The sequence below is a fragment of the Nomascus leucogenys genome, chromosome 3, assembly GCF_006542625.1.
Source record: "Nomascus leucogenys isolate Asia chromosome 3, Asia_NLE_v1, whole genome shotgun sequence".
In the NCBI taxonomy this organism is placed as follows: Eukaryota; Metazoa; Chordata; class Mammalia; order Primates; family Hylobatidae; genus Nomascus; species Nomascus leucogenys.
In genome coordinates, this window is record NC_044383.1 from 136,982,647 (window position 1) to 137,004,220 (window position 21,574).

Below are 21,574 nucleotides of genomic sequence, written 5' to 3' on the forward strand. Positions count from 1 at the left end.
GTGGGATTGCTGGGTCCTCTAGGATATTTTTAAGCACATGTCGGTGGTTCATTCAGAAGACCTGAGCTTCCCGGGGCTCACTCTCCTCCTCAGATCGTCTGTCTTTGCACCCCTCTGACATCTCCATTCTGCATTTTGTGGTTCCGATTCTGGCTGATGGATTTGTCTTCAGGGGTAGTGCATGATTGCGGAGTGCCCAGGCTTCAAGCTGATTGCTGCTTCTCCTGTTCCTTCATCCCTCACATATTCTATTGGTGTGTCACTCAGATGTCACAGACACTCTTCTTTCCTGTTCAGTGGCATAAATCAATAGCATAAGTGAAGAAGAAATCAGTGAAGCAAGAGCTTAGCAGCGTTGTTGATAAGCCTGGAGTCACAGTGGTGACAGCATGGGGCTGATGTATTAATATTAAATATTACCACAGCTCCTGCTTTTAAGGAGTTGTTTGTGTGCTGGGTATATGGGCGCTTTGCATGTGTTCGCCCCTTTGGTCCTAACATCCCTCTTAGGTGGGAACTGGTGATATCTTCCCATTTTGCAGACAAGAAAACTAAATCATGAAGAAACTAAGTCAACTGCTCAGTGTCCCATAGCTGGGAAGAGGCAGAGCTGGGAGAAAGAATGTCCAGATGGTTGAGGGCATCATCCTGCTCTGTTCGTCAGAGCTAAGTACTGAGCTCAAAAGCGTGTGTGCATTGGAGGTCTGGGGGGGACATAGTTAAAGGGGACAGTGACAGAGTGACCCCCCGAAGAGAAACGGTGACAGTGATGGGCACAGGCACAGATTCCATGCCACACAGGGGACATCATCGCCGGCACGCAGTCAGTGTTTATGGAAGGAAGGACACAGGGAATGAATTGGAGGCTAGCTCATAAAAGGTTTGTCATTTTTATGAGGCCATTTTGTGAATGAGGAACTAGAATATTCTGGACTACAGAGGTGGTAGAGATCAGTTGAGGAAGAAGATTTTGGATGAGTGAAAAGAAAAATGTTCCAGTTGGAAGCTTTGAGTTCTCAGACCTAGAGGTGTTCAGCGCAAAATAGATGTAGCCCTGCTGTGGGCAAGTCAGAGGCCTTGAAGCCAACTCAGATGGCAGGTGGCCAAGGAGACCCTGGGTTCCTGTTCTTTGGTCCTGGGTAAGGCTCGCCAGGGTACCTACAACCCTTGGCACATGCCAGGGCCTTTATACATAAACCACTGTAGGGAGAGTCACCCCCAGATCCTGCTGTGAGTGTGCCTCAGACCATCTTGCTGTCTGATCATGAACCACCCCACTCTGCGTAGTAGCAAAGGCAGTTATTTTCATGAATGATTTCACAAAGTGTGGCTCTTTTCAAGGAAAACATCCCAGGTGAAAAAGAGGTCAGTAATCAGAAGAAATGCTTCTGACTTATGCTGTCTCAGACATGCACTAACCCTAAGATGAACCCTTTTCCTTTCCACTGATATTTCAATTTTTTTTTTTTCTGAATTCCCATTCTTCATGGAGATAATGCTGCTAAAATGTCAGCTTTGCTCTGAAAGGAGGAAAATGTTTAATAATAACGTGGTCTAAAGTCCTCTATTGATAGGCGACCTCAAGGCCAGGATCCCTGTGTCCTCTGCCAACACACTTCTCGCTTTTCTTGTAACAGAAATTCGATTTGAGCTGCATAATTGTTTGTTAGATAATCAGCCTCCCAGCCTACTGCAGCGTGACGGTTCATGAGTTTTCATGAAAAGAGCTGCTGCTGCTGCTGGCTGTCTTTGTACTGTCTGCCAGTTAGCTGTGTTCCTCACACCAGCAAGATTTAGATCATCTAAGACCATCTACAGTCTTGTCTTGTCACCATGTAAAAATCTGAATTCATTGGTGCAGTCAGTAATAGAGCTCAAGCCTTCTTTCCCCCTGATTTCTTGCATTGGTTGGTGCTGGTAAAACTTTAGTAACTAAGTAATGGTTTTCTGGAAGCCCTTTTTACCTCCCCCACAACCCCACACCCTCACAACCAACCCTTGGGTGCTGGGCAGTGAGAAAGGTATGGCATTGCTCTATAGGAGAAAGAAGTTATAAATGCTTTGCATATGGCACTCTCCCACCTTTGCTTCTCAAAGCAAACTGGGTTTCTGTGTGCCCCTTGGTGTCTCCCCAGACTTTATATCCCCAAGAATGTATTCAGCACAAGACTAATGGCATCTTGTGTGCTGTTCTTTCTCCACCCCAGTCTTGTGGAAGGAAAACACCGGAGATGATTTAGGGTAATGGGAAATGGTGCTAGAGCCCAGGGCATGACTGCATTTGAGTGTGAAGTAGAAATTGTCTCGGAACCCCACGGGAGAGTGGTTCAGCTGGAGAGAGTGGGGCACCTGGCTCTCAGAGGCGCTGTGCGGCCAGACGGCAGTGTGCCGGACTTCCTGATGGCGAGCTCACAGGTTAAGTGAGAAACAGGCTGCACTTCTGACTTGGGAGTCTCTGCTGAACTTTATAGAAAACTGACTTCAGCAGCAGCTGCTGTCTAGAGAACCATTTGGCATCTCTTTTTGCCAGAGTAACTTCCCACTCAAGAGTAGGGAACTTTTAATTATGGTACCGGATGGAGGCAGCAATGAATAATTTAGAATAAAGATTGAAAAATATGGAATAACGTGTAGTAGACTAATTGCTCAGAAGAAGTTTTATTGTGTGAAAATGAATGTGTTTAGACTTGAAATACAGTGGATCATTTCCTGTCTACCCTTGAGGGTGATTGCAATCCCTTTTAAGAAGCTGTTAAAAGTCCTCCTCAAACTCATCTTCTCTTTGAATTATCCTTTTCTAATGTGACTTTTGACAATTATATCTTTATCGTTCACTAATAGAATATCTCCATGTCTGCAGGGATGCAGGGAAATATGATGGCTGAAAAAAACACTAATCTACATGCGCACTTTTTTAGCTAAGAAATCCCTCCTCCATACGTTCTTCCAGGCATGCCTCCGCACCTCCCATCTGCTGTGTGGGCTCAACTCTGCATTATAGATGGGAAGGTGATGGACTTGTCCATAAGAAATGGATGCTTGATAGGAGAAGGAACGTATTACATAGAGCTAACAGGCTAAAGCTTTGGGATCATGCAAATTAAGTTTAAACCTTGAGTAGGCCTCCTACTATGGACACAATTTGGGGAAGCTGACTAATCTCTCGAGCCTCAGCATCCTCATTTGTACAATGGTGTCTGACAGTGACACCAACTTCACCGAGTTGCTGTGAGACCCAAATGAAATGCCCCAGAGTAAAATGCTGGAACGTAGAAAGCAGGCAATGAAGGCCGGGCACGGTGGCTCTCGCCTGTAATCCCAGCACCTTGGGAGGCTGAGGCGGGTGGATCACCTGAGGTCAGGAGTTTGAGACCAGCCTGGGAAACATGGTGAAACCCCATCTCTACTAAAAATACAGAAACTAGACAGGCGTGGTGTCACGCGCCTGTAGTCCCAGCTACTTGGGAGGCTGAGGCAGGAGAATCGCTTGAACCTGGGAGTTGGAGGTTGCAGTGAGCTGAGATCACACCACTGCACTCCAGCCTGGGCAACAGAGTTAGACTCTGTCTCAAAAAGAAAAAAAAAAGGAGGAAAAGCAGTCAATCAATGCTAGCTCTTCCTCCTGTCATGTTCACTTGGAAAGAGAGTGGGCCTCCTGAATTCACCTTCAAGAATTCTCCTGTAACTCAAGGTAACTTTGTCAAATTCCAAGATTGGTTTCTTTTGCACTGGGTTAAAACCAGGAATTAGGAGCCAAGTCTCCCAAAGCACTACTAAACTAAACCAAGACGTTGACATTTTTCCTTCTCCATGAGAATTGGGAGCCCTTAGTGATATCATAAAACGTCAGTCATTTTTGCAAAGAAAGAGGTATGACCCTGAGAAGTCAGCTTGACATTCAGTTGGAATATTGTTTGTTAAATGAGGAGTTAAGGTTGAAAATCATCTCCGTATCCTTCCTCTAGCCTTGCAAACATTTTGAGGTGTAGCCTTGACAGCAAGACAGGATAGTGTTTGTTTTTATTACAAGGCCTTTCCTGTTCCTTGCGTGAAGCCATTCTCTTGATCCCAGTGGGGGCTGGATGAAGGAAGAGCAAAACAAACCATGAAGACAGCCTGGAGCCGCAGCCAGCTCTGCTGACTTCTGAACTTCACACCCTCACTGCCCAGATGGCCGGGGGTGTTTCCTCCTCTGCTGGTCTTTTTTAAGGCAGGATGTTTGTTGTTATTGTTGTTGTTTTTCTGGTTGGTTCTTAAGAAATTATTTTCTACGTCTTGAAAATGCCAGCTGGAACCTACACCAGTTGTTGGTGGGGTGTGAGAGCTATCCTTTACATGGACTTGGAGCATTTGCAACCAGAGCCTCCACATTGAAATAAACATTTAAAAATGCATATCTATGGATATACAGGGGGGGAATCTTCCATTGTGGTAAAAATATGTATAACATACAATTTCCCCTTTAATCATTTTTACATATATCATCTGTGGCATTAAGTACATCCACATTGTACATATAGGGTTTAATTAATAGGATCTTAAAACTTAAAAGGGTATTGATGCACATCTCTGTTGCCTTTTACATTTCACAGTAATTAGAAGGAAAAAACACACTCTAGGTTGAAAGGCTGTCCTTTCTTTTGGTTGTCCTTGTCCCTGGAAAAGCTGCCTTCCCCCTCAGGGCCTTTGACCACCCCCAGCTCTCCCTCCCATCTTCAGATGCACCCGGGTCCAGCCTGAGCTGATAGCCCTTTCTTCAGCTCTCGCCTCTCCTCTTGTGCATTAGAATGTTTGGAGTGTTCTGTGGAAAGCTGGTCCTTACATTTTCCAGTCAGTTATGTATCGCATTCATAAACCTGTTTCTCCCCCCATGCTCTTTAATATTCTGCTTTCTTAATTATGATTGAGCTGCCTTTAAACAGTCTTTGCTCGTTCAATGTGAATGACTTCAACAAATCTCCCATAAGCCTCTTATCCCCTGGCCTCCTTTCCATGATCCAACCCCAAATTTCCAGATACCTCCTGCTTTTTTTATGTTTTTTTGTTTGTTTGTTTTTTGGTGGTTTTTGTTTGTTTGTTTGTTTGTTTTTTGAGGCAAAGTCTCGCTCTGTCACCCCGGCTAGAGTGCATTGGCGCGATCTCAGCTCACTGCAACCTCCACCTCCCGGTTTCAAGCAATTCTCTTGCCTCAGCCTCCTGAGTAGCTGGGATTACAGGTGTGGGCCACTATGCCCGGCAAATTTTTGTATTTTTAGTAGAGGCAGAGTTTCACCATGTTCGCTGGGCTGGTCTCAAACTCCTGACCTCAAGTGATCTGCCCTCCTCAGCCTCCCAAAGTGCTGGGATTACAGGCATAAGCCGCTGCACCCAGCCCCGGATACCTCCTGCTTGACCAGACCTTCTGCAAACACACCTTAGATGCCTCTCAAATCTAGATGCTTCTCCGACACTGGCTTCTAGGTTCTCTGTGAAACCTCTGCTGGCCTGTAGTATATAACCCACCTCCCAGCCTGCCAGGCACGTCATTCAGCTGTGTTAGACAGTTTCGAGGGATCTGCACCTGTCGTGAGCACTGGCCCGACCTTCTCAAAGCATCCCACTCATCCCTATGTGATTCTGGCAAAGCCTGCCCCAGCTTTCTTTCCTCGATGGTTGAAATAGCACCCAATGAGAAAAAAACAGTGGCCTGTATTTATTACACTTACACATGTCAGAAGAATCCCTGTAGTGTTATTGAAAGCTTTCTTCTAGCATGCAAAATGATTGTCACTATGATATAAGTTTCTAGAAATGCATTATTTCATCTAAAATTGTGAGAGAAGGTAAAATGATGAACTATCAAAGTTACACTACATGTTGGCTGGCTGCCTTCTACCACTCACTCCATCCTTCCCCAGGCTTTTTGACTTAAATTTAGATCAGATGAGACCATTGCGGTGGAGAGAGTGTCCACTTTCTCAATCTAAAAGCAAGCTCGTGAGGAACATTAAATATGATCACAGGAACAAACATTAAAGGTACCACACGTAATGGACCACTTAAGAGAGAAAACTATGACCTTGGGATTTAGGGAAAAGAAACACTCAAACAGCACAGGCTTCCAGTCTCCCCAGTCTCTGAGAGGTTGGGGATTTTTTTTTTTAAATAAAGTACAAGGGCTCCTTGAACATGAACACAGAACCAGCGTTGCACCTCGGTTCATTCATTTCGCTCTTTTAACACATTGGTGTTCCTAAGTCAGATTTGTAGAAGAGGAATGAGCAGATGCATCATGAGAACACTGTGCATGGCCAGGCGTGGTGGCTTATGCCTGTAATCCTAGCATTTAGGGAGGCCAAGGTAGGAGGATCGCTTGAATCTAGGAGTCCAAGACTAACCTGGGTGACATGGCAGATCCTGTCTCTACTAAAAATATTTTAAAAATTAGCCAGGCATAGTGACACATGCCCTGTAGTCTCAGCCACTCAGGAGGCTGAGGTGGGAGGATCGCTTGAGCTTGGGAGGCAGAGGTTGCATTGAGCCAAGATCACCCCACTGCATTCCAGCCTGAGCAACAGAGCCAGGCTCAAAAACAAAAACAAACAGGCCAGGCACGATGGCTCCCTCCTGTAATCTCAACCCTTTGGGAGGCTGAGGCGAGCAGATCACTTGAATTCAAGAGTTAGAGACCAGCCTGGCCAAGATGGCGAAACCCCATCTGTACTAAAAATACAAAAATGAGCCGGGCATCATGGCTCATGCCTGTAATTCCAGCGACTCTGGAAGCTAAGGCCAGAGAATCACTTGAACCTGGGAAGTGGAGGTTGCAGTGAGCCAAGAACATGCCACTGCACACCATCGTGCCCGGCCTGTTTTGTTGTTGTTGTTGTTGTTGTTGTTGTTTTTTGAGCCTGGGCGACAGAAGAAGACTCTGTCTCAAAGAAAACAAAACAAAACACTGTACATGAGTGTTCCTGGGTCCAGCGGAGTGCTCGGACCAGTCAGCCCTTTCCCCTCTTTTGGGTGAGATGAGATCTTTAAAATCACTTACTGCCATATATTCCATTTTTTGGCATTGCTACATTGTTCTATCTGAGAGTAATAAAAGATTACCCATGTGGATTTCATACTATTTCATGTGGAGAAATGCAGCTTTTCTAGCGGCGAGCCTTTCTTCCATTTCCCAGAGTCTGGTTACCCTCACCGCACCCCAGGTTTGCCATGGGAGGATGAGATTCCCTACATGTAGGTGTCTTCAGAGTGAACCTGTTGCTCAGAGCCAGCGAGCCCATAGGGCTCCATGCCCACTGAGCAGGCTCGTGGAAGTCGGCACGTAGCTCAGATGTGCTGATTTCCAGCCAAGGACGTGTTTTGTGTCAGCGATACAGGGGCCTGTTGTTCTCAGTAACAAGGGCAGAGCCGCTCCCTAGACTCCAGTTGGTATTGGTAATGCAAGCCCTTGCACCTAGTGTGGTGTGGTCAGTATAAATTAATATCGACAGCTTCATGTTGTACTTTAATTTGAAGTACAGGAAAGGCTGTTTGCCAAACTGTATTTGTAGATCATTTAAAATTTATGCTTCATTTAAAATACAAAATACGAATGGAAATAATTACTGTGTATCCGGAAATGTCTATTCAACTTACAAGTTTATTAATTGATCCTTCTCTTTACATGTTTTACGGGCCTTGGAATACACTTTGCTGATATCACAGCATAGGAAGATTTAACCCATGTGAATTCAACTCTGTGGTGAAAGAAAAGAACCATGTATTTTTCATTCACATCGTTGGCCCCCGATGCATGCCAACGACTTCATTTGGTGCAGGGCTGAAGAAATGGCAGTGTGTTCCAATACTTCAACAACAGTGGGGCCTCATTAAGAGATGCTAGGGTATTGAGAGTGGAGTATTATATAGTGTTTTTCGTAGGTCTTCTAAAAGAATTTTCAGAGTTGCTGACTTCAGAATTTGGCCTCTGAGTAAGATGAGACATCCCTACTACGTTATAAAGCCTTCATGGATCTTTATTTCTAACAGTTCATTTTTAAACTTCTGTTCCATTTCATTTTATTTTGTCCATTTTTTGTCACAAAAAATTTATTTTAAAATGTAACGGCTTTTCTAGAATGTACAGATCAATTTTATTCCACTAAAAAGCAGGACTGCAATAATTTAATTGAAGAATTCTAGTGAGCATTTCCAGAGCCTGTCCAACAAAGCTATACTGTCTAACTTTGAGTGACTCAGCTTCTAGGACCCTGGTCCACCACACCTACAGAATGAATTTAATAAAGCATGAAGGTCACCAAATCCTCTACTATTTCTTTGTGGAGTCATTCAGCTAGTGTTTATGTTGTGCCTGCTCTGTGCGAGAGACTGTGCCACCAATATAACCATTGGTCACAGTTATTTTCTAGAGCCATGCTGCCCGATATCCCATGTGGCTAAGATGGACAGTTCAGTTTCTGGATTGTTCCAGTCCCATTTCCAGTGCTTTTAATAGCCACATGAGGCCAGTGAAAACACGATATATCTTCCATTGTGATGGAAAGTGACAGTGGACAGCTCTGTTCTAGAGTATTTCCGTTTCCGAAATACATGTTTAAGAAGTTTGGAAAGGAATTAGTGTAGAGTATGATTTTTTGGTGAATATGAAGATTTAACATAACATTAGTTCAAAAATGACCAAAGATACATGTGTAGACACCAGGCTTTTGAAGTAGCTAATATGTTAAGCAGCTGTGCATTATATAGACAGAATATTCACTGTGTCCCCACTCAGCCCTGTGTTTGACGCCATTTCACCTTGGCTTCTGCCTTTCTTTCCCTTCTTTGCCTATTGAGATTTTTCCTGTCCTTTCTATCCTTTTTTTTTTTTTTTTTTTTTTTTTTTTGAGGCAGAGTCTTGCTCTGTCACCAGGCTGGAGTCCAGTGGCATGATCTCAGCTCACTGCAGTCTCCATCTCACAGGTTCAAGCGATTCTCCTGCCTCACCCTCCCAAGTAGCTCTGACTACAGGAACACGCCACCACTCCCAGCTAATTTTTGTATTTTTTTTATAGAGATGGGGTTTCACCATGTTGTCCAGGCTGGTCTTGAACTCCTGACCTCAGGTGATCCACCCACCTCAGCCTCCCAAAGTGCTGGGATTACAGGTGTGAGCCACCGCACCAGGCCTCCTGTCCTTTCTTTAATGCACTATTCCAGCTCTTTTTATGTCTTGCCAGCTTTTACTGATTTTCGTGCCTCCCTCTGCAACCTGTGATCTCTTGACTTTAATAGTAATGTTTATACAGAGTCTTGACTGCACACTCTCTTCTGTCATCGTTGTTTATTGTGTCTCATTGTCCCCAATCCATCAGAAGTTCTTGGTACACAAAGTCCCTGAAGCTCTATGAACAATGCCCTGACATCTTGAAAGGACTTGCCATAGGTGGTTATTTGATCACTTAGCAGATGCCTGTGGGATCCTACTTTGTGCAGGCCACTCTCCAAGGCACAACGTGGCAAGTAAATGTATTAGTCAATATTTACAGAACCAAGAGAAAGCCAGCAATGATTAATGCATAAACAGTCATAAATTGGCCATTTTGTTTGTTTATAAAAGCTATCATTTACCACAGAGAAGTACAAGTGAATATCAAGTTCAGATCAAGACCTTTGGACCGAGCTTGGCTTTTTTTTTTTTTCTTTAAAGATTACACTTCTCCCCCAAATCAAGCAGATTAACCATAGGAAGTTCCTTGCCTGCTAACACAACATAAACAGATTGCATGCAAGGGGAAGGACCTTATCAGGGCAAATTTTAGTATTTACACTAAACCCAAAAGATATGTTAACTGAGATATTTTTATTTCCTTAATTGTACTTGTGAGTGAAAAACAAAAATTGTAGCAGGAGTCCCAAGAGCACTTTGGCCATGGGCTTTCGAGCTGTGAGTTGAAGCACTTTATTCAGCATGTGGCTGCAGGGTTGTAGCTCAGGTTGTAGACAGTGCATTCTCTTCAGATCCCAGGAAACAGTGTCATACCTGTGGAAGCCACCAGAATGCACCTTCATCTTCTCCAGTGGCGGTGAGGTTGAGGCTGAGCATCAGAAGTGCCAAGTGCTGGGAAACTGTGGGGCTGGATAGATAGCAGTGCCTGCTGGGAAGCACACAGCCCTGGCAATGAGGTTGAGGCAGGGAAGCAGGGCCGTCCAGTTGGGATTCATTCGTACTACTGGCCCCTCACAGTACCGTCATGTGTGGGTGGTCACGCTTGTCCTACAGGAAGTAAACCACAACTACTCATCTCACACAGTCAGCCTGGCACCTCCTTGGAATTCTCAAAACACTTTCCAATAAACATTGGAAAGGAAGAAAGTTTAGTTGTTGACAAAAAAAATGTATGTTGCCTTATGCCCAAAAGCGTTGAAAGCAGGGACTCAAGCAGGTACTCGTGCAGCCCTGGTCATAGCAGCATTGTTGTCAGTAGCTGAAAGGTGGGAACCCCCTTGTCTGTCAGCAGGGATCAGCTAAAGATGGCACACACATACTATGGAACATTATTCAGCCTTGGGAAGGACACCTCCTATCACAAGGATGAACCTTGAGGGCATTATGCTAAATGAAATACGCCAGACACGAAAGGACAGATACTGCTTGATTCTGCTTGTAGGGGCCTGTAGAGCTGTCAGATTCATAGACAGGAAGTAGAATGGTGGTTGTCAGGGGCCAAGGGGAGGGGCATAGAAAGTTGCTGCTTAATGGGTGGAGTTTCAGTTTTGCTAAATACAGACAGTTCTGGAAGTTGGTTGCCCAATACCATAAATGGACTTAACGCTACTGAACTGTACACTTAGAAATGGTTAAAATGGTAAATTAGGCCAGGCATGGTAGCTTGCAGCTGTAATCCCAGCACTTTGGAAGTCCGAGGCAGGCAGATCACTTGAACCCAGGAGTTCAAGACCAGCCTGGACAACATAGCAAGACCCCCATCTGTACAAAAACTTTAGAAATTAGCTGGTGGCATACACCTGTATTCGTAGCTACGCAGTATGCTGAGGTAGGAGGATCACTTGAGCCCGGGAGGTTGAGGCTGCAGTGAGCCGTGATCACATCACTGAACTCCAGATTGAGACCCTGGGTCACAAAAAAAGAAAAGAAGATGGTAAATTACATGTTATGTATATTTTACCAAAATTAAAGTTCTTAAAAATATATATTTTAGGCCAGACACAGTGGCTTACACCTGAAATCCCAGCACTTTGGGAGGCCGAGGCAGGCAGATCACCTGAGGTCAGGAGTTCAAGACCAGTCTGGCCAAAATGGTGAAACCCCATCTCTACTAAAAATACAAAAATTAGCCGGGCGTGGTGGCAGGAGCCAGTAATCCCAGCTGCTCGGGAGGCTGAGGCAAACAGAATTGCTTGACCCGGAAGGCAGAGGTTACAGTGAGCCGAGATCGCACCACTACACTACCAGCCTGGGTAACAAATGAATAAATAAATAATATATATATATATATATATATAAAATATATAGATAGATAGATGTATTTCTTACAAAACATTTTCACGTTTAAAAATAACAAATCAGGCCTGGCACAGTGGCTCATGCCTGTAATCCCAGCACTTTGGGGGGCTGAGGCGGGCAGATCACCTGAGGTCAGGAGTTCGAGACCAGCCTGACCAACATGGTGAAACCCCATCTCTACTAAAAATACAAAATTAGCCGGGCATGGTGGCACATGCCTGTAATCCCAGCTACTTGGGAGGCTGAGGCAAGATAATCGCTTGAACCCAGGAGGCGGAGGTTGCAGTCAGCCAAGATCTCACCGTTCCACTCCAGCCTGGGTGACAGAGTGAGTCTCTGTATCAAAAAAAATTTTTTTAAGTAACAAATCAGCCACCCACTCGCATTAATTTATTCACTAGTCATTCGATTGCTATTACTTTGCTCCCATGTGAGTTTTTAAAATTATTAACAGAAAAATCACACTATTTTTGAATTATGATCTAGAGTTCAGTAAAGAATGCATTCTGTTGATTAAATGTGTTATGAGTAACAGTATCTTGTTTTGCTGTACTTCCAAGCAAAATGTAATTCTTTCAGTCCTCCCTACCGTTCTCACTCCATAATAATATTACTTAGGGTTTGTATAGCATGACATTTACAGTGTGCTTGCATTTCACACTGACTCAACGTGTGCAGTACAGTGATGTATAGTGAAGTATTCACATCCTCATCTTAGAAATGAGGAAACAAATTCAGGGAGGTTACATGATTTAACCACACGTAAGGAGGGGCCGTGTTCTCTCTGAGCCCTCCTACCTCACACAGCCACCAAGCTCCTTTGTGCAGAGCCCATGGAGGGTTGGAGTGGCCATGCTGGGGTAGGTGCAGGCCAGAGACTGGATGCAGCAGGAACATTGCCTGCTTCCTAGAACCACTGTTCTACTGCCCGGGGAACACACCCTTCTGAGAGCTGACTTCTGACAAAGCATGGTCCTTGGGCTTGCCCTGCGGCTTCTTTCCTGCAAGAAGTATCTTCCAGCATCCTACCAACTTTTATTTCTTAAAAAAGGTTGCTCCTTGCGAGGCATTGGTTGACCAGCAGAGGAGCTTGCGTTAGTTTCAGTACAGTGTTGGGAGCAAGCACTTGAGTGCCCAGCAACATAGGCTGCTCATGATCTAAGATTCGTGGAAAAAGTCTTCTCCGCTGTTACCTGCAGCACATCAACACCTGAATTTTCTTATCATCTTATGTGACTATCGAACCACAGGGAACCCAAGCTTAGTCAACAGGAAATATAGAAATATTCATTTGTTCAACTGTATATTGAGGGCCTTGTATATATTCCAGGGGCTGTATCATATCTTGCCTCTAGGTAAATAAGAGATGGTCCTGAGCCTCAAAGAGTTTATCAGCCATTCTTTATTCTTCAGCTAATACGAACATTGAATCTTTTACATTAGAAGTTGCCCGTGCAGGGCACGCCTGTAATCGCAGCAACCTGGTAGGTCAATGCAGGAAAATTGCTTGAGACCAGGAGTTTGAGACCAGCCTGGGCAACATGGTGAGACCTCATCTCTACCAAAAATAAATATTAAAAAAAGTTACTCTTAAATTTCTTTCTCTAACCCAGCCTCAGCTTTGCACTCAGGCAGTAACTCTTTGTACAACATTACTGGCACCATATTCAGCTTACACAGAACCCTCCAGGCTAGGACAGGTCACTGCTAAGTGAGAGAGCTCTGGTTATTATAGTTCTTGCTTAAACACTGCACTCAAAACGACTTTTCCTTCTAACGTTTGTCCCTTGGTTCACACTCTGCCCTCCTTTCGATTTTTCGTATGGCATGGCCTTCCAAGAGATTTCAGTGTCAGTGTGGTGCTGCCAAGTCTGTGCAACTGTTCACACACTCGGGCTCCATTCACACACCCCAAGATTGCATGAGCTTTTGCTGGCAGCCACCCACAGTCAGGAGCCGCAGGTAGGAGCGCCCCAAGGGCATCTAGATGCCAAAAAAGAGGATGCTCACATGTGCCCAAGGGTCATCCATGAAGGCTTCATGGAGGAGGTGGCCTTTGGGATAGATGTTAGAAAGCTCAGAGGGTTTTAACAAAGATTGGTCTTTGAAGATTACTAATCTTTTGACTTTATAAATATTTGCATGTATCTTCCAGTCTGTCTCTTATTTTTTTACCTTATTTATAATGTCTTCTTAAAACAAGTTTTAAATTTTGCTGTAGTGAAATCTATATATCATTTCCTTTATGGGTTATTCTGTTGTTACCTCATTTAAGAAATCCTTCTCTACTTCAGGATAATAGAGTTCCCACTGTTTTCTTCCAATATTTTGAGTTATAATTTTCAAGTTTACGCCTTTGTTCCATATTGGGTTTATTTGGAGGCCTAGTATGTGGTAGGAATCTAATTTTATTTCTCTCCAGCCAAAAGTCAGATGGTAGTCAGCCTTTCTCTGTTGATTTGTGTCCCCTCTGTTATATACTATCCTGCACATGCTGAGGTGTCTTTGTGGGTTCTTTCTTCTTTTCCATTGATTAATTGGTCTATACTTGTGCCAGTACCCATGGAATTTATTAGCATAGTTTTGTGGTATGATTGATAGCTAGTAGAAAAGTCCTCTTTCTTTGTTCTTTTGGTTTTGTTTTATTTTTAAAGTTATCTGACTATGCCATTACCCCGTGTTAGTTCACTCTCGAGTTGCTATAAAGGAATCCCTGAGACTGGTTAATGGATAAAGAAAAGTAGTTTATTTTGGCTCATGGTTCTGAAGGCTGTACAAGCATGGCACCAACATCTGCTGGGCTTCTGGTGAGGGCCTCAGGAAGCTTCCACTCAGGGCAGAAGGTGAAGGGGGAGCCAGTGCATCACATGGCAAGAGTGGGAGCAAGAGATGGGGTGGGAGGTGCCAACAAGCAGACCTCCTGAGAACTCAGAGTGAGAACTCACTCATTATCATGAGGACAGCACCAAGCCATTCATGAGGGATCCGCCCCCATGATCCAAACACCTCCCACCGGGCCCCACCTCCAACATTGAGGATTACATTTCACCATGAGATTTGGAGGGGACCACAATCCAAACCACATCAACCCTTTATTGTAAGTTTTAGAACTAATTGGCCAGGTAACCAAAAATGAGCTTGGGATTTTTATTGGACTTGCATTGAACTGAGTAAGTTTCAGAGAAGTGACATCTGTCTGGTATTAAGTCTCCTCATCCATGAGCAAACTATTTTTCCTCCATTGACTCAGACTCTTTTTATGTCCCTCAGTGAAAGGTTATAAGGCTTGCACCTTCATTTCTTTTTATTTGTTAGAATATTCAATATTTAAGTTCCAGACCACAGAACACCTCTACAGTAATAAAAACTGTAGTAATGAAAAAACACGTTTTAAAGCAGTTTTGGGTTCTATCAGGGTTGGGAGGGGAAGAGTGCTAGCTTTTATTTATTTTCTCTTGGGTAACTCTTTTATCAATAGTATTTCATACAAATGTGACACTTGCTGTTGCCAAGCGAAGTCCTTGAGGCACACCATGGGAGACTTCTGCCCCTTGGTTGACATCTGTTCCCTCAGCATTTGGTTCAGCAGTTGTTCACCAAACAGTAAATCTACTAATTGCATCATGCGTATGCTTTTTTTTTCTTTTTGAGACAGAGTCTTGCTCTGTCACCCAGGCTTGAAGTGCAGTGGCGTGATCTTGGCTCGCTGCATCCTCCACCTCCCAGGGTCAAGTGATTCTCCTGCCTCAGCCTCCTGAATAGCTGGGATTACAGACGTTAGCTGCCACATCCAGCTGATTTTTGTACTTTTAGCAGAGATGGGGTTTCACCATGTTGGCCACGCTGATCTTGAACACCTGACCTCAAGTGATCCGCCCACCTCAGCCTCCCAAAGTGCTGGGATTACAGTTGTGAGCCACCGCACCTGGCCACATATGCATCTTTACCCACAGAAGGATTGTAGATAATTTTGCCAAATGTGTTTCTTAAATTTAGAATTACTTTATCTGTGGAATATTATTTTCCTAATGAATCATTCTTGTTTCTGAAAATCCCTTGCCATATGCTACCAATAGTCTGTGTCCTGGTTTTCAGTCTAACATTATGGAAATCATTTCCTCCAACACACTTATTTGCCTGTATCTAGTCTTCTCACATTTCTTCCATGCCACGTGATTTCTCATAATTTGCTAAAGTGACAGTAGGTTCAATCTCTGATTTTCCAATATAGTGTTTGATCACATCAGCATTTATGTTAAAATCTCAATCCATTACTGCTCACGAAAAAATACTTGTTTTTAATACTATGAACCCGTATTCAGACCCACTTAAAAACCAGCACTCACAATTTCGTTGGGAGACTCCTGTCCTGACATATATGGTTATTTGAAAACTATAGTAAACAGGCCAGGCATGATGGCTCATGCCCGTAATCCCAGTACTTTGGGAGGCCAAGGTGGACAGTTTGCTTGAGCCCAGGAGTTCAAGACCAGCCTGGGCAACACGGTGAAACCCAGTCTCTACAAAAAATGCAAAAAAAAAAAAAAAAAAATTAGCTTGGAGTCATGGTGCACCCATGTAGTCCCAGCTACTCAGGAGGCTGAGATGGGATGATCACTTGAGCTTGGGAGGTTGAGGTTGCAGTGGGCTGAGATTGTGCCACTGCGCAGCAGAGTGATACTGTCTTAAAAAAAAAAAAGAAATTATAGTAAACTACATTTTTTTTAATGCTACAATGGATAAAAATGGTTACAACTAGATAAGCAGCCTCTAAATTGCCGGAACACCTAAGGCTTATTTGCTAGTTGACATCTAATCTATTTCTGACACTGAAAATTTCAGTGCTTTAGGGTGCTAAAAGGAAAAAAGAGGGTTTGCTGGGAATCCTGCAGTTGCTGAGGGAGTACCCTGATAAGGGAATTTTAAGCAATTACAGAAAATCTCACTAAACTTTTTAAAAAATCTTTAACCAGATTAAACTTATACAATTTTGTTATAATTTGTGTTTCTCCAGCTTCCAATTGTGGACAAGATAAGGACCATTGCCCAGGCTGTCTATGGAGCCAAAGATATCGAACTCTCTCCTGAGGCACAAGCCAAAATAGATCGTTACACTCAACAGGTAAAAGTTGTACTTTTAGGGGAAAAGAAAAAATTCACCTTAGGTTCTCAGAATACTCAGCTTGACTTGAGGATTTGTACATGTCTCACCAGCTAACCTTTGCTTAATCTGTTTTATGGTTAACAAAGATGACAGTAATACCCTCGGGTAGAGTGTAGACTATATTTAGAACTTTATGGTGAGGCATATATCCTCTGATCCATGCATCATTTACTTCTTTGACTATAAATGTGTCTGATATGAGTGGTATCCCTGTTTGTAGTTGATGTGTGATCTTTCATCCCTCCCACTCAGCCCAGAACGTTGAAACTATCCTTTGGAGTGTAGCTGCGGAGTCAGATTTAGATGAATTGCAATGCTTCCTCTTCCTTACAGGCCTCTTACTACCTTAAAAATGCTAGCATGGTGCCAGGGTAGGCAGATAGGAGTGCAGCCTATAAAGATGGGAATGTTTGCTGTTCTTCTTATGCAAGTGGTTCATTGGCTTTTTACTGAGCTTGTCCACTGAGGTTGAAGGCTCCATCATCTTCTAGCTGTAGCCACTGACAAAGGCAAGTAGGCAAACAGCTGGGAAGGTGGCTGTGATCTGACAGCATGCGTCACCATCTAGTCCAGTGACAGTCATGATCAGTCAACTCCATTACAGGAGGCTCAGCCACCTTCACCAAAAGGACCATATGCCTCAATGTCCCTCCTACTTTGGCGTAATCAGATAGGTAGAAGTCAGGACACTTTAAGAGCCTGCTGGCTAAAGAGCTTCATGATGGGTAGCATTGAGCTTTTCTTTAAAAAAAATCTCCAACTGCTTATTCTTTTTTGTAAACCCATTTGACATTTTGTTAAATGCTGCCATTGCCAGCCAGGGTATTTGTTCTCCTAGGTTTGGTAGAACAGTCAGCAACTCAAAGTTCTAAATTCTTAGAATTTTCCCTGTATGTTCTTGACTTATCCTTTACAAAAAGGATTCCCAAGCGCTGCACTGTGCACAGGCATTGTGGTGAAATTTTCATTCATGTGCAATGAACCAAGTAAAATAAGGTCATTCTCATGAGGTTGGTTTGGGGTTTTTTTCCCGTGAGTTTTTAATAATGATATTTAAGACGATCATTTATTCTAATATTAAGTTTTTTCTCCTTTCAGTGTTAAAATGTTATTTCTTTTATGAAGTAATCTGGTGACAGTATATGGCATATTGGTTGGTTTTTGTTTCTTTTTAATATGCCTACTGACAAAATTTTTACATTAGCAAACCTGTATTAGTTCATAGAAATTACTTCAATATTTAACCATGTCTGAAATTCAAAATTCTGGCACCATTTCTGAAAGACAGTTGTGATTGTCACTCAGCAAAATTCTTATCAGTATAGAAGAGTGGAGATTTCAAAAAGAAAATGGCCCCAAGTCCAAGTCCTCCCTGAGTTGATAAGACTCTAAGATCTTCCAAATAGTTTTAGGCTAAGTCTTATGAAAATTTGACTAAAGATTTCATTCCCTTTATCTCTATCAAGGAAATATTCCTTAAAAGTGGTGTCTACCGGGCACAGTGCTCACACCTGTAATCCCAGCACTTTGTGGGGTCAAGGCAGAGGATCAGTTGAAGCCAGGAGTTTGAGACCACTCTGGGCAACATAGCAAAACTTCCATCTCTATGTTTCTTTTTTTTTAAGTTAGTGTCAAGTATGTGGTTGCAATGAATTAGCAAAGCCTCTAAAGGAACACTATGTGCCATTTAACCAGAACCAGGCTTCGAGGACACTGTGCTTTTTGTGAGACACCACATGTGACTTCCTGCTCTTTCACCTTTGGAACTCTGGGTCAGACATAGACTTTGGTCCTTAAAAACAAGAAGCTTAAATAGTGACCTCATCTTAGTTCTTATAATGTAATCGCAGATCAAATAGCCATGATTCATAAACCAACACAAAGGAACCCTTTGCTTCCTGACCAACTCCAGAATGAGTGAACAACATGACTAAGAGCCTCGTCGCAGAGCCTTTCTCCAGACTACCTTGCTGGGTCCCGGATATTAATAGTCTTGGAAAGTGGTTTCTACAGCTGCTGCTTTGCCTGAAAACAGCCATGCTTTCCCCAAACATGCAAATAACACTGCCTTCTCTTAAAGAGAGCCTCCAAAATAAACAATAGTCACCCTTGACCTGCTAAACAGTCATCACATGGAGGTGAGTTTTTATCCTCACCTTCTTGCTTCTTCAATGAACAAGTAGTAACAAGCAGCTCCTGCGTGTGCCTCGATCTGAGCCGGCATTCCATTGCTGCCGAGACTGTATAAAGTGCAAATTGAAAAACACAGGAGACTAACATCTATATCAGTGAACACATTTTCTTTCCTTTCTTACAGGGTTTTGGAAATTTGCCCATCTGCATGGCAAAGACCCACCTTTCTCTGTCTCACCAACCTGACAGAAAAGGTGTGCCAAGGGACTTCATCTTACCTATCAGTGATGTCCGGGCCAGCATAGGCGCTGGGTTCATTTACCCTTTGGTCGGAACGGTGAGTGAGTCACATTTTCCAAAAACCTTCCCCATTCTGTGTTGCCGTGGTGCCTCAAATCGTTATGCTCCACCCGCTCTTTAAAAATCATGGATTAGGGAAAATTGGGAGTAATTAATAGTGCAGTCTTAGCTATTTTTCTAAACACTGTGTCTCATCTACCTTTGCCATTGTGATTTGGGTTTTTCTTTTTTTACATCATGTGTTCAGGATCCTTAGAGTCATAATACTAATTTCCTTCCTAAGGCAAGTAAGAACATAACTTGGGAGAATTCTGTCTGTTTTTTAAATGGTAGAATGGCTTAGGACAGTGGTTGTCAATCTTTATCACACATGGCACCCAAAATGATGTAATCACAGTAGGGTTGACTGCTCACACCAGACAGGATCTGCCCAGTCACCCCAAGGGCTGGGGAAAGCAGTCCTCACCCTCTCTCACTTCCCCAGCAGGTCAGGTGGGAAGTTCTGGCTTAGGAAATTACTGAATCATATGAGTTCTCATTTCTGATGTTGTTGTGATGGGATCACATTGCTATTGGATGATTATTCTGTTAGTTTGTGTTATCTATGGGGGTAAAGGAGATGAACAGAGAAATAAAAGCTTATCAGAGTGCTTAAAATCCATGAAGATGAGCTTCATTTGGTATAACTACACCGTGATAGCCTTCCTTTGGTACCATCAGTGGCCTAAATTTGACTTCTTGTCTTTGGGAGTGCTCCCGAATTTGGTTTAGAACAAAAAAGAATTCTTACAACCTGGCAGATCCCATGGCAAGCAAAGAAAAAAATATTCTAACCCGTCATTATCATCATCATTAGTGCAAAGTGATCTGAGCTTAAACAGCATACATTATAATAATTTTTGATAATAAACCATGTTGCTTTATTGTGCAAACAAGCAATAGATAGACAAAAAGTACAGATTCTTGCCTTGATATTTACATACTTCATCTAATATTGGACATAATGTTTCTTCGATCAGCATTTTTTGAATTCTTCCTGCATGTGAGGCACAGAGATTTTAAGATGAGCAGGTGTGAGACCCATGGGTTTGAATAGCACAGAGGTGTCTGGAGAGCATTGTGTTGGTATTCTGAATGCCCTCAGAGCCCAGGCGGGTAACAGCTCATTATGCCTGGGGTAGGACTTACCTGGGATGTGGAAGAAGAGGGGATTCTTCAAAAAGAGCTCAACCTCTGAACTGGCAAAACAGTGAGTTTTGACTCAAAGGCACCAAAGTACTAATACTTGACATCCTCTCCTAGGGTGATCCAGTGTGGCTGGAGTTGGATGAGGTGGGGAGGCTGGGGATGGGAATGGGAATGGGATTGGGATAGCAGGACAGGGTCACATGGCCAAGGATCTTGAAAACCATCTCATGGAACTTGAATCTGATCCCTACACACTGGGGAACCACGGTAGGGTGGGTTTTTTTGTTGGTTTGTTTTTTGGTTTTTTGGTTTTTTGATTTTTTTGTTTTTAAATAAGGACGAGAAGAATGCGGTCTGATGTGTATTTTAGAAAAATAGCTGTGGCAGCAATGTGGAGAATGTTTAGTGAAAAGAGAACCAGGCCCAGAGAGGTGGGTTAATTCAGCTGGGGCCACAGGCAATCAAGGTCCACACTTTGGCCACAGAAGTAGATAACGGAGAGTGGCGGTGAATTGCAGACCTACTCTAAAAGTATCCTCCTACTGTGGGGGCCAGGGGAAGGGACCATTCTAGCTTGGTGACTCTGGCTGGTGATGCCATCGGTCATGGAAAGGACACGGGAGAAGGCAGATTGGCAGAGCCAGAAATGAGCCTGGCTTGAACAGAGAGAGCTCGGAGGGTTAATAGGATCTAAGGAACAGTCTGTGTCTCCACTGGAAATACAGACACAGCGCTCCAAAGAAAGGGGCAGGAAGGTCGCCCTGGTGGGTTTAAGGATATGGGTGAAGGTAGTCGTTAAACAAGAGACACAGGGATAGCTGGAAATCAGTGAGAAGAGAGTGAAGAAAGACACCCCTGAAACACCCACTTTAACGCAGCCGACTCCTGGCAGGGGTGCCTTCCAGAAGGTGGGAAGAAAGGAGCAGCGGCATGGCAGAGAACATCCAGAAAAATCCCACAGACACCGCTTGCGGCAATGTTGACACAGGGAGACGGGTCCAGATGAAATGGGTTCTGAATGACATTTTCAGGTCTACAGTTCAGATCAGCAGTTGCCAGAAGTTGGGGGAGGGGAAGCGTTTGACTGCAGAGGGGCAGGAGGGAACTTTTTGGGATAATGGAAATACCCTGTGTTTTGACGTGGTAGTGATTCCATGGCTATATACATTCTTCCAGACTCATAGACCTATACACTTGTGTTGCCCAGGCTGGACTCAAACTCCTGGGCTCAAGCAATCCTCCCACCTCAGCTTCCCAAGTAGCTGTGACTACAGGCTCGTGCTACTGTGCTG

At 43.6% G+C, this 21,574-nt stretch overlaps 1 protein-coding gene across 6 annotated transcripts in view; it reads left to right on the forward strand.

The window, feature by feature from the left end:
- Positions 1-21,574, forward strand: part of MTHFD1L (methylenetetrahydrofolate dehydrogenase (NADP+ dependent) 1 like) — a 236,051-nt gene that overhangs the window by 152,831 nt on the left and 61,646 nt on the right. For all 6 annotated transcript variants that reach the window (XM_030809836.1, XM_030809837.1, XM_030809838.1 and 3 more), the window contains 2 exons: positions 16,512-16,619; positions 18,979-19,131. In XM_030809836.1, coding sequence (XP_030665696.1) covers positions 16,512-16,619; positions 18,979-19,131 — 261 coding nt within the window. The remainder of the gene's footprint in view (positions 1-16,511; positions 16,620-18,978; positions 19,132-21,574) is intronic.